Below are 13,396 nucleotides of genomic sequence, written 5' to 3' on the forward strand. Positions count from 1 at the left end.
TTCACGTAAGAAAGCGTTAAAAATATCGTTCACTCATTTAAATTATTTGTCACTCGTCTTTTTTTCTTTTCTTTTTTTAATTAATATTTGACTAAGTTAGAATTGTGGCCATAATAATTTTGTTACTTCCTTGTATAGCTGGGGATTGCTAACTTTATATTTTTAAAGGCAAACTATGAAGCGATCCTCACATCTGAACATTAACTGTTTTCACTTATTAAATAGAAAGACAGACAGGAATTAAGACTGTCTTTTCATTAGTGACCTTTTTAATTTTGAGAGTTAAGAGTGGAGGTATGCTCTGGAGAGAAGAAAATCAAAGTTAGTAGAAGCAAGACAGAATACATGTGAAGCTTCAAGGAGCACAGGTAGTGAAGTATACTACACTTAATACATTAATGACACATTCTATGATTTATGGTTAGGAGAAGGTGACACTGACAAAAAGATGGGAGGTAACAGAGCTGAAAATGTTCACATTTTTGTTGGGAAATTAGAAATGAGTATATCAGAGGAACAGCTATGGTTAAAAGGTTTTGCAGATAATGCTAGAGAGATTAGGCTGAGATCGTTTGGACATGTGCAGAGGACGGATAGTGAATATAATGGAGAAAATATGTTGAAGATTAAGCTGCCAGATAGGAGGTTCGTGGATTCAGTGAAGGAGGATGTGCAGAGGCTTGGTGTGACAGAAGAGACAGGAATTACGATTTTTTCCCCCTCCTCTCATTAGTGACATTTTAAATTTGCTGGCATAAACCACTCACTTAATTTCAAATGCAGGTTCCTGGATTTTATCTCTAACTTGACTCATATTGCTTGCCGAGCAGAATTGAGGAAGTGAAGCAAGTCCCTCCTCCCTCGCTGAAGGGATGGGCACATGTGTGTGAACGCATGGCATTCGTATCCTTTCACTTTAATTTCTAGAGCCTGACTTTAAGACGCACAGCTGCATATCAGAGTTGTGCTCATACAACTTGTGAGGTTTAACAGCTCCTTCTCAGGAATCCCTGTTTTTGGTTATCTCAACTGGTAGCGCCTCACGGATAGTTTAGAAAAAGCCACCAGATTAAGCGATGAGTTTGTGATTGATGCGATTGCTCTCCCAAGTGGTCAGTGGGTGTATTGCAACTATAAATTCTCAAGCAACTTTATGCAACATCTTAGCCAGAAATTCATTGTAAAACCCTCGTGTCTGTTTATTAAAATAAAACAAAATTTTAAAATGACACACATTTTTGGGATTTCCACTGCAGTACAATGGTATGGTATTGTCTTGTTCTGCAGAGTATGAGGTGGCTGTAGCCCCGTCTAATTATAGATGACCATTTGCTCCTTTGGAGAGAGTTATTATTAGATATCTCACAGGCCAGTTGACTCAATAACTATGCAAGGGATTTCAGCTAGGGAGTCCAGTTTTAAAGAAGTGCCTCATGATGTAACTTTACAGTCCACTCACATAAATGAGCGACACAGCTGAAAAACATTTAAAACCAAACATATTTCTGTGATCAAAAGGCTTGTATGGATAGGACTGTTGCTTCTGTGTGTTTAATTAGAAAACAGAAGTATGCAGATTTTCATTTCAAGGCCAGAGCAAACAGGCTGCCACTGACTAACAGGGACTGAAAATTGATGGGATATATTGGCATATGGAGATGGACATATGGCTTTGTTGCACCTCCAGGGATATTTGCGACTTAATTAAGTGGGGGAAATAACAAGGGCATTAATGACTGCACTGAATAAATGGAGCTATCACATATGGGGGCTGTGGCTGAAACCAGGATGTGGCCTTGGCCTTGGAGAAAGGTTGAGGCAGACGTGCTAGGAAATGGTAAAGGTGAAGAGTTTAGAGTGGCAGCCAGACTGAGCTCAGGTCAGATTACAGTGGGGCACTTCCTGAGTGTATGCGTGTGTCCTGCAGGCATGCACCACCACGTTCAAAAGAAAACATAAATAGGCACAAAAATAAAACAAGATCAATATTTTATTTCAAAATAGATTTTGTATTGTAAGCAGTTATATTTTAGGAAGCCCACATGATGAAACAGTGGGACAGGTTATGTTTTTTTCCCCCTTCAGTGCTTCACAAAACAAGGGCACTTTTACACAAGGTATTATGTAACATTTCATAACAGTCAGGTCATGGTTTGTGTGTCGTAAAGGAGAACAATTCAAATTCTCAAAACTTTTAAGACTTAAAAGATTTGTGCGGCAATCGGTAAAGACAGACATGGAAACCAAATGCATGCCTCTGTCAGTAACAACAGCAGGTCAACACATGTGGCTCAGGCAGGTGGAAGGCAAGTCTGCTCCACTTTTTCTATTCTCTGTTTGAGACTAAAACATGAGTCAGGACTACCTGTCCCCCTTTAATGTCCTTGGTGATAGTGTAATTGTAGTGTGAAAGTTTGTCCAAACTTCTATCCCGTCATCAGTCCCTCAAATGTGCTCCGGGTGGTTTTGCAAGCACTTGATGAACTCTGAGACTGGGTGGCCATTGAAGCAGATCTGATAAACGGCAGTGAAAAGAGGAAACCTGCAAGGGCAAATGGAGATTATTAAGGAAATAGTTCCACATTCACATTCTTGCCAGAGTTAGATGAAAAGACTGATATCAATCTCGTGTCTAGAGTAAATATGAAGCAGTAACTTTAAACAAACAAGCTCATTAGTGAGCTTCAGAGGTGCTGACATGTGAATTTGCTTATTTTTGGAAAGAGCCATTTATATTCATTAATCTAAAAGCTGGTGCCAGCAACTTCACTGTGTACTTGTTTGTATGGCACCACTTTCTTCTTGAGTATCCAACTCAAACATATGCCAAACAGGTAAGTATCACTCATTGCAAAAAGGTAAAATACAATACTGATAATAATAAAACACAAGAGAGACTTACTTCTCCACCATGTTTTTCTGTTTCAAGACCTGGTGGACCTCAGTTGCTGTTGCTGGGCCCTGAAGCTTCTGACCATTCAGCAGCTCGTTCTCCAACTGCTCGATGGTCTACAAGGAGAGACAACGAGCGCCGCATTATTATCATTTTAATAACAAGAGAGGAAGACTGACATGGGAGAGACACGAGCTGTTTCGTACTTTGCCCGTTTTGGCAAATGCCTCTCCAATCTTTCGGTTGCGTCCACCATAGCAGGTTGTGATGAGGTCGGCGATGCCACAGCTCTCCAGGAAGGTGGCAGGTGAGACGGGGCAGTTAGTGCAGAAAACCTTGGCAAAGGAGATCATCTCCATCAGGCCGAGACGAATCACTGCTGCCTTGGTGTTGTCTCCAAATCCCAGGCCATCACAGAAGCCTGCTCCTACTGCCACGATGTTCTGCAGTGATGATGAAGTTATATATATATGAATGTGAAGAATCTTTACTGTGTAGATATAGATGGAAGTGGACTTTTTTAACAAACACTGTCTTTTCTATACAGTAAATACACAGATTCATTTAGATTTAGCTCTGCTGCTTTGGATGCATATGCACAGTGCATATATCTATCTATCTATCTATCTATCTATCTATCTATCTATCTAGATAGATAGATAGATAGATAGATAGATAGATAGATAGATAGATAGATAGATAGATAGATAGATAGATAGATAGATAGATAGATAGATAGATAGATAGATAGATAGATAGATAGATAGATAGATAGATAGATAGATAGATAGATAGATAGATAGATATGTTTAAACATTTAGCTTGGTGAGGATGAAACACCTTGAGTGCGCCACAGATCTCAACAACATCAGACTCCTCCACCACAGTCACGCGGAAGTTGGTGGTATGCATCAGCTCCTTCAGCAACAACCCATGTTCTTTGTCCTTGCACCCTGAAATTACACACAAATAATCTCAATCTGTTCCCATATTACGTTTAATAATATTATTTATCAAAGAAATAAACTCCATACCAATGGTTGTTTCACAGAACTTCTCATCAGCGACCTCATTGGCAATGTTTGCACCCATGAGGACTGTCATTGTGATGCCCAGTTTCCCTCGGATAACCTCTGAGATCAGCTTCAGACCTTCTGGACTGGCATCGACACCCTAAGGTAACCAGTTATGTTAAAATCCCCTCACTTATTTGTAAAATATTTCTCAGGCTTTAACGCACTGTGTTTTGAAAAAAAAAATCTTAGGATGATGTTACCTTGATAAGAGACATTCCTATCGCATCCTTTTTTATGTGATCTTTGATGGTGTCACACACTCGCACAATAAACTGGTGAGGGACCACGAAGATCAGGATGTCAGCTCCTTTCACAGACTCAGCCAAGTCTGGAACAGCCAGCTAATGAAAGAGAGAAGTCAGAGTAAGACCTGGGATCAGCAAAGGGATAAAACACGGTGTATATGCCATCTTCTGGACTCAATAAACAGTCCTAGAGGGAGAAAGAGTGCTGTCAGACTCACCACATTGGGAGGCAACTTGTGACCGGGCAGATATTTCACATTTTCATGGTCTGTGTTGATGATTTCTGTGAGCTTGCGACCGTTCACCGTCTCCTCAAACACCCACATGTTCACTGTGGTGTCAAACTTGTCATACTTGGCTGCATTGGCTCCCACAATCTTGGCAATGGCAGAGCCCCTGTGGACATGGTGACACAGGAAATCATTCTGCTGCCACAAATCTGGCTGGATGAATGTACCAGTTGCAAAAAACTGTTCTCAGTTTTCTTATGTGAAATGTAGAAAACAAATGTAAACAGATTTCTGTGCTCCCAGAGTGATTGAAGGAGAAAAGGTTGAACAAAAGGTTATTGACTATTTGGTTTAGCAGATACTTCTTTGATTTCAAGATGTTCAGATCTTCTTAGGTCAACTGTTGCTTATATCTGGGAGCTTAAACACTGAAACCACCTACACAAAGATCAGTTTTTAGGAATTACAGTAAAATCTCAGTGGCAAACTTAATATTGTCAGTCACTTAAAGACATAAAGAAACCCTCTCTCACTGGCAGATGGACCTCTATTAGTGTATAAAAGGTGAATGTATGTGTTTTAAATAGCTTTAAAATGCTCTTCTAGGCTAGAAAAAATCCAGGTGAAATATATATTTTAAAAAATAAACAAAACAACAACAACAAAAAACAAACAACATTAGAAGGACCTAATTCAATTTCATTTTATATATAAGCTCAGCATAACTGAAGTTAAGAGCTAGGAGAACTCCCTTTAATGATCATATTTCAGATGTCACAGTTGACCTTTTAGGCTACTATGAGATACTGGTCAGGGCCATACTTAGGTACTTCACTAAAACACAGCACCTTTCCTGCACTGCACCTTAGAGCTCAGAGGTTGTGTATTTTTTTGACCACATTCATTTTACATTAATATTTAGGTATTATTTAGGTTTAGGGCAAAGCTGAAATGCTTCCCATCTAACAGCTTTGCCTTTAAAATATAGGTAACCAGTTAATGCATCACTAATAACAAGTATGTATAGAAACAGTCGGGGTCCATTCTGCTGCATTTTGTAAAAACTTTGATACAAACCTATAAAAGCAGCCAACAAGTTTAATCGTAATATAGTATTACAGTATTAAATCTCCATTTGCACTATTTGCCTATTTGCACTACTATGCCTCCTTACTTGAATATTGTATATTGTATATTGCATAGCTTTTTTTTTTTGTTATACGTAAAATTGTATTGTATTTATTTAAATTTTTACTTTTTAATTATTTTATTTGCATTTTTTAATCACTAGGGTTTGAGAGTAACGAAATTTCTATTCTCTGTATGTCCTGTACATGTGGCAGAATTGACAAATAAAGTTGACTTGAATTGACTACATACTGCTTCCACCACTAAAATGCCACACTGGCTGAGAGACAGCAATGCCCCATCAGTGCTGACTCAGCACTAATGTTGCAGAATAATGAAAAGGGAATCTTCAGTAAAGATTTTCTCAGGATATCAAAGGTCATCATATTCAAAGAAAAAAAGAATCCACTCTCCAGTCCTGCAAAACAGCAGGAAATTATGAATCATTTATCCACTCTCAGAGGCTAAAGTTGCCTCCTGGCCTCCAAGTTTACCAACTTTAGACCGCCTTCACAAAAGGTCCCACTGTGGGTGTAATCTTACAAACCCCCAAAAATAAAAATACCGATATGTTGATTGGAATTTACTTATTTATGCGCACCATCAACAGACCTCCACCCCACTTAACTCTAAACTGAAAGGATTCCTAAGGTGCACAACGTGATCTAAAGTCCTTTACTCACCAGTTACCAGAGCCAATCACACAGACCTTCTTCTGTGTTGCCATCATGTACTTGATTTTCAACTCTAAGCTGCAGCTGCTGCGAAGACACACTGAAGCCGGGGCGCACTGTATTTATACCGGACACACAGCTGAGGCGCAAGCACACCCTCTCCTGATGGTTGGTCTGCTCTGTTGCCTCACAGGAACAAACTTTTCCACACCGCGCAACAGGATAGTCGGACGGGTTTTTTTTCCCCCAATTGAAAGCAGGCACTCACAAACTTAAGCATACAAGGAATTTTACCTAATCAATTTACACGATTCAATCAATAGAATCTGCGCATTTTAAACCGATTGGGCTCCAGACCAGCGGTCCCCAAACCCCGGGCCTCGGACCGGTACCGGTCCGTGAGTCGTTTGGTACCGGGCCGCGAGAGTTGAGGCTCAGGTGTGAAATGTATAGTTTTCAGGGTTTTTATCGGTTTTATCGTTTACTCGGCTTTCCTTGGTTTTCACGTGCGTTATGAATAAATCTTCTTTTTTTCGGTACCGGTACTAGTTTTATTTTGTTGTATTTATCCGCGACACCTTAAAGGCCGGTCCGTGAAAATATTGTCGGGCATAAACCGGTCCGTGGCGCAAAAAAGGTTGGAGACCGCTGCTCCAGACAATCAAAGCTGCTGATTACATCGACTGACACAATCAGCAAACTTCTGTAATCCATTTAAAAATCAAAACTCAAACGTCGGTGAAGAAGCTAATCACATTTATGCTACTCAAGTATTTCTGTGCACTCTGGGATAGACTTTCTACAAAAAAGAAGAAGAAGCAGCAGCTTGAGTTTAGTTAATTTAGTTTGTATGGAGCCGAATCAGGAGCCACCCTATGACTCTAAGACTAAATTAAGAAAAAAAGAATTAATGCAAAACAAAGGGGGGTGGGATGTTTTCTGTTTGAGGACCATTAATCATCTCAGGACCCCTTTAGACTGTTTTCTTAAATAGCCCTAGAGAGGGGTGTAAGCCCTGGCAGAGAAATCATTAAACTACCCAAGTGTACATTTGTTGAATACAGCTCAGCTTCCACCAGCTGCAAGCTAAAGCCTCTCTATGCATCAGTATTAACAATATTAATGCACTACATGCCACAAAGGCACGCACTGACTCAGTGATGCGTTTCTTTCAGAGACCACAGGGAGACTTTGTGGAATATTTACTGGTTTGGTTTTGCATGATGATAAACTTTGTGGCTGAAATAACAAATTATACTGTGTGGTGTGTAATAGCAAGCTTTAAATGCAACCCGATGCTGATCCACACAGGAATATGAAACCACATGATAAGGGGGGGGGGGGGAATCACAGACAAAGAAGACATTCTACATAATCCTTTATTATAACATAAGAACATACAGAAAAATAGGTTTGGTCCATGAAAAAGTCTGCAGATTCACAATTCTACAGTCCCACCCCCCAGTGTTGTTTTACACCCCAGAGGTGCCCCGATGCTTGTTTCAAATCGTGTACCTGCCCAAACCTTTATTAGTGTATTCTTGGAATTCATTATTAAAATGCACATACGCAAACATTTTCAGCCAGGACACTCATTTTAACCTCATACAGGGAAACGACCATTAAACCCACAGAAACCAGGTCTTCAGTCAATGTGTGAAGAAGCTCCGGCTCCTCAAATCTGCTCCACCACATATGTTTTATGACTTCTCTGCTCAGAATTAAAATACACTAAACTAAAAACGCAGGCGTTTTAACTCTTCCCAACTTGCAGGCGACGTGAATCTGACTGCATGTCTCCCTGCAGAGCCGTGCTCCGTAAAGCGTCACTGCTGTCTTTACTTTGTTGCGGAGAGCTAAACCACTGGGCTTGGAGAGCGAGGGCCAATTAATAATATACTGGTTTGACTATCTGAGCATAGACAAAGACTTAAGAAAAAGATCAGCCAGGATAAGTAATACAGGTTTACTTCACATCCATCTTCAGTTTTTTCTGCTCAGTATTTACAAAACTTTAATGACTAGAGGTACTCATACTAGCTACTTCAATGATAATCTGTACTAGCTAACAAGACAAGTACGGATATAATACATATTTTTAAAACAAGGATCACTGATAGTAACAAAAAGGAGGAAAAATAAACGTCAAAACAAATGGCACCTTTAACAAATAAAAACGCTTTCCAACAACAATGTATAATCTGCTGTGATTGACTGAGCTTTAAAATGTCTCAAAAGACTGTGCCACAAACTGTGAAAAATAACCAATGGCAACTTAAAACAAGGTGACGTATGAACAGCCAATGTGTAGCAAAAAAGCCCAATTGATTACAAACACAATCACAATCAATATTTAACTAAACGGGCAAGCATCCGGGGGCCAGGCTTGGAGTTGAAAGTGTAAATTTACTTTCCAAAAACGGGAACAAAGAGCCACGCCAGACTCGACACATTCCGGCTGATTTAAGATTATTTTTTTGTTCCAGGGACAATACATTTAAAGTTGCGAGGTACAGTCTGACTTCTGCTTTTCATCTGTGTACAATCTACGTTTTTTGTGAGGACACAGTGTGTCAAAATGAAAGGAATGCTTCTAGCTAAGGCTAAGACATGAAAAAAAATCAAACTTCAAATTAAAGACACTTTTGCTCAAGAGCTCTCGGTGCGAGGAGGAGAAAAATCTGTCATTAAAAGAAAAAAGATAAAGCAGAAACCAAACTTTGGGGGGGGGGGGGGGGGGGGGGGGTGAAGATAAAGGAAAATTGACATCCTAGAAAATGCTGAGGCCATCTTTTATCTATCTCTCTCTCTATGTTTGTCAGTTTAAATGTCCCACGCACACACATTAGTTGTCTCCACCAGCAAAACATGTCTTCTCATTTCCTGCTGCATGTGACGACTTTCTTTAGGTGTTTCTGATGCCGAGCGCCTGCTCCAGCTCCTGCCGCCTCTGCTGGACCTAAAAGATGTTTTCACAGAGAGATGATTTAATCAGCAGAAGTCAGCATTAAAAAGCAGATAAAAAAAAATAACAGGGGTATGCATGGGCTCAAAGTGCATCCAATAGTGCTGGTAGATATTTAGCAAGTCACGAGTAAGATGTTCTTCATCGTAGATCAAAGTTTGCTAATAGTGACTGGAGCCAAGGGGGCTGAGGTGGGAAGTGATACTATATTAAATGTATTTAAATACTCTGGGAATATTATGAATAAGAGGAGTCATCTTACAGTCTACCATCCTGAGATAACATTAGCAGAGCAAACCTGGCTGAACTGAAAAAAGCATCAAACACCGGACACACTGCTACTTTATAGATGCAGACAGATTGCCACCATCATGTCGTCAGTCTGAACTGTCTTTGACAATGAACAGAAGTCGAGCGGACTCAACTCAACTGGCTGCCAGCTGGTTGTACTCTGGTTATATCCCCATAGAGCAGGAAGGTTGCTGAGTGCAACTGTAATAAATAAATGTAGTGAAATGTGAATTTATGTTTATGAAGATGGCAACAAATATGAGATTTTCAACAATTTATCACAGTAACAGACTGAATGTAATTGCCATATCGGCCATATTCAATCACAGACTGATGGACTGAGTCTTATTGCGACATTTAAGGTAGTTTTAAGTAGGGCTGTTCGATATAACGATATATATCGGATGACGATATAAAAACGTCTATCGTTTCATTTTACGCTATCGTTTGTTTTGTGGTGTCACAAAATAAACTGTTTACGGCAATGTATTATTCATCGTTTTGATCGTCACTGTAGTGGCTATATTAATTTCTTAAGTTCTCTCTTTCTCTTATATTTTATATAACCACACTACGGACGGACAAGCGCTTGTTTTTATGCGTTGTGGTTACCAACAACGACGGTAACACCATCACGTGTCTGCTTGCTTATGTACCACATAAACCTTTCACAATAAAGCTCAAGATCCTGTTGAGACTTTTCAAAATAAACTAAATCATGTGAAAGAGCAGATTATTTACGGATGAGAAGTAAAAAAGAGCCGCCAGGTGCTAAAAAATAAACCTTAGACTCAAACGTTAGAACAGGCTGTTCCCCGCAGCACGCTGTGTAATAAATACTCACAAAGAAAACGGCGGCCGTTACAACTTATGTCTTAAAATGTATAGTTTCATGCATCGGTTAAAACACTCGACTCCAGGTACATGACGTCCAGCTGGAAAGACTTCCCGCAAGACGAGCTGCCCGAGATTCACAGAATTTACAGAAAATGTTACATTTTTGTGATTTATATCGTTAGCGGACGATAGAATTCTTATATCGGGTGGGATGATTTTGGGTCATATCGCACAGCCCTAGTTTTTAATGACGTTGGTAACTACTTTGCAGCAAAGAAAAAAAAAGCTGTGCGATATAAATTTTCTTATTAGATAAATACAGATAGCTTAATTTTGAGGTTAGGTGATAAATCACAATATGTGTTATTGAAATACTCAGCATATCGCAAAAGAACGTTAAAATCACAATAATATTGCATTGTGAGTGAAGTATTGTGATAATATAGCGTGGGGCGTCTGGTGATTCCCACTTCTATTGGCCTGTAACAACAATTTCAGAAAAGGCTCTAGAAATAGTGAAATGTTTTCCTTTAGCTCTTATAAAAATACAATTATGTATAAACTAAGAAAGCATTTAAGACATGATTGTTGACTTCTGTGCAAACCCAGATGGATCAGCCTAAATATGTTATCTAAAAACAAATACTACTGATGTCTATAACTTGATATGAAAACATTCTGCTGTGTATCTAAATAGAAAACTCCAAAATGACATCCTATCAGTTATTTACGTGGATGACTTGTTGCACCATGGCAGATTCCACTGAGACATTTTTGAAAACAATGATAAGCCGAGTACGACATATTTAAGTAATAAAAATTAATCATCTGAAAACCACAAACTTCTCTATAAAAGCTAAATTCCTTGGTATGATCTCTTTGCTAAAATAAAACAAAGAAGAAAAGAAAACTGAGTTACCTTGGAGTAGAAGTAACGGCAGACGGCCTCCTGAGCCCACGGCTGGTAGTAAAACTCTGCTCTTCGCTCCTCTTCTGGGTTTCCTACCACATCTGTCATGGTCTGTTAACAGAAAGAGATATTATTGTATCAACCTCCATCTAAACTAGTGCACCAGCTGATAAATTAAAGGGCACAGGGTCTCCGCAAGGCCAACTGGGGATTTGCTTTGAGAGCAGCTACTGAGCTTCAGACTGAATTTGTTCAATTTTACAGTGATCCGACTGAGCAAACACTGCAGGTGGGTGACAGCTGGTCAAGCAGTTAACCGGCTCGCTCACAGAAAGATGGGGGCGAGCATGCATGCAGTCAGACGTTATTAAATGTTTCACGCTCTATTTTGACTCTGCTACACCTGATTGAGCAGCATGGGGTTTGTGTGCATGATCTGAGGTTTCGAGCAATGCACGACGTAAACTCAAGTCAAAGGATCAAATACTGTTAAACTCTAATACCTCCAAATCTGTGGATTGCCAATTTACAAATATGGCACAGAGCACTTTATGACAAAAAAAATCATGCATGTCAAGTGGCTTTCATTTAATTATCTGGTCATCTGTTATTGTCTACTTGTGTGATATTTTGACCTCAGAAGGTGTCTTTTTTTCCCACCTTCTACTTCTGTTTGTTATTCCTGCCATTTCTTTTCTGTCTACAAATAACATGCCCATAATCTGCTTAAAGCTTTGCATTTAAATAAATTTTACAGGAAGTCGGGTCACTTATTTATTTTTACATAAATCTAATCACAAAACAGCCTAAGGAAAAGAAATGGACCCCTGTTCTACAACAGGAAAAAATAAAATGAAAGAAAAGAATCTGTTGCGTTATGTACAGTGTAGGCAGAAATAAAAATAGTGAAATCTGACTGTGGTGGAACAGAATGACAAAATCTGGTAGAGGAAAGCAATGAGTCACATCTTTCTACTTGTGATGCTGTGCATCTTTCTGCTGCGTTGCATTCTTATCTTTTTTAAGGTTGTCAGTGGAGAAACTGGTGCTGCTGCTCTGTCCTCTTTCTGATCCGTAAGGGGTTTATTTCTGAACGGCTGTGTGGTAAAAAGGATTACTCAGCACTTACTCATCTGAGCGAACCTCAACTCCACATTTAGATATAAACTTTAGGCGGTTCAAAATGTTTTTCTTATTCTTACACACATCCTACACAGCCAATCACAGTGATGTGTGTTGGGAGGAGGATTTGATGACATGGTACATCTACTGATGCCTGCTGTGACTAGAGATAATAAAAAAAGCTCAATGCTACTTTAAGATCCTCTCTTAAAGTAGCAGGACAGACACACTCACCTTGAGGTCTCTGCACTGGGACTGCAGCCAGTCGTTGATAAAGCCCTGAGGATCCCTGGCAAAACTCAACATGAACTCCCTCTGGGTCTTCAGCTGGTTAATGGTCTCAATGGTTTCATGGATCTGAGAAGAATCAAGCACAAAACAGAAAGCCTGTCATGTTAATAGACTTGATGTAGCTAACTAAATTAACAGGTGTTTAGTATTCCTCAGATCAAAACGATTACACCAGGGACATCCCTTTATAAATCTTTTATTGCACCATAAATTACACGAGCGGTTTTAAAACCTCTAATTACACTGATATATCTTTCCTATCATTTTCTCTGACACCTATGTAGGCAATAAAGTTACACACACACACACACACACACACACACACACACACACACACACACACACACACACACACACACACACACACACACAAAACAAAGGCGGACATCCATCCATCAATCTACACATGTATATGTATACATATACATGTGCGTATTCATAAGAGTCACCAGACTTGTGTATTTGATGCTGTTAACATATACAGCACACATATACATACATATATGCTTCAATATAATGCTAAACAACTTAACTTGGAATGAATAAATCAATTAAACAGGGTTAAAAAAAAATAATAACACTAATGTAGTCGACTAAACTAAAAGTAAGAAAACACTGAAAGTCCATATTAAGCACCTAAATCCTGAAATTACACTGTCTGTACAAATATAAGAGCCATTTCAAACCATATTCCTCGAAAATCAGATTGTATTGTGGTACTCTGGGCCACACAG

General features: G+C 39.3%; 2 protein-coding genes across 2 annotated transcripts in view; both read right to left on the reverse strand.

The window, feature by feature from the left end:
- Positions 1 to 1,986: 1,986 nt before the first annotated feature.
- LOC146670485 (glycerol-3-phosphate dehydrogenase [NAD(+)], cytoplasmic-like) lies at positions 1,987 to 6,414 on the reverse strand. Its single transcript, XM_085407435.1, has 8 exons — positions 6,256 to 6,414; positions 4,433 to 4,610; positions 4,170 to 4,310; positions 3,928 to 4,066; positions 3,734 to 3,846; positions 3,100 to 3,336; positions 2,903 to 3,009; positions 1,987 to 2,542 (listed from the first exon to the last, which is right to left on the reverse strand). The coding sequence occupies exons 1-8, from the start codon at positions 6,300 to 6,302 to the stop codon at positions 2,446 to 2,448; spliced, it is 1,059 nt and encodes a 352-aa protein (XP_085263561.1). The 5' UTR covers positions 6,303 to 6,414; the 3' UTR covers positions 1,987 to 2,445.
- A 1,193-nt stretch (positions 6,415 to 7,607) lies between these two features.
- smarcd1 (SWI/SNF related BAF chromatin remodeling complex subunit D1) overlaps positions 7,608 to 13,396 on the reverse strand; it is a 21,826-nt gene continuing 16,037 nt past the window's right edge. Inside the window, exons 11-13 of the mRNA XM_085407437.1 lie at positions 12,606 to 12,728; positions 11,259 to 11,360; positions 7,608 to 9,205 (exon numbers count right to left, since the gene is read on the reverse strand). Of these exons, the coding sequence (XP_085263563.1) occupies positions 9,152 to 9,205; positions 11,259 to 11,360; positions 12,606 to 12,728 (279 nt within the window). The 3' untranslated portion in view covers positions 7,608 to 9,151. The remainder of the gene's footprint in view (positions 9,206 to 11,258; positions 11,361 to 12,605; positions 12,729 to 13,396) is intronic.

This window comes from Rhamphochromis longiceps, linkage group LG5 (genome assembly GCF_057381845.1).
Source record: "Rhamphochromis longiceps isolate RC_006_pf linkage group LG5, R_longiceps_female_GT1.1, whole genome shotgun sequence".
In the NCBI taxonomy this organism is placed as follows: domain Eukaryota; kingdom Metazoa; phylum Chordata; class Actinopteri; order Cichliformes; family Cichlidae; genus Rhamphochromis; species Rhamphochromis longiceps.

Excerpts from the sequence above, each read along its gene's own strand:
- LOC146670485 (XM_085407435.1), bottom strand. The coding sequence starts at position 6,302 with ATGATGGCAACACAGAAGAAGGTCTGTGTGATTGGCTCTGGTAACTG. Across the intron at positions 4,311-4,432 it reads ACAAGTTGCCTCCCAATGTG|CTGGCTGTTCCAGACTTGGC; the intron begins GTGAGTCTGACA and ends CTCTTTCATTAG. Across the intron at positions 3,337-3,733 it reads AGATCTGTGGCGCACTCAAG|AACATCGTGGCAGTAGGAGC; the intron begins GTGTTTCATCCT and ends TCATCACTGCAG.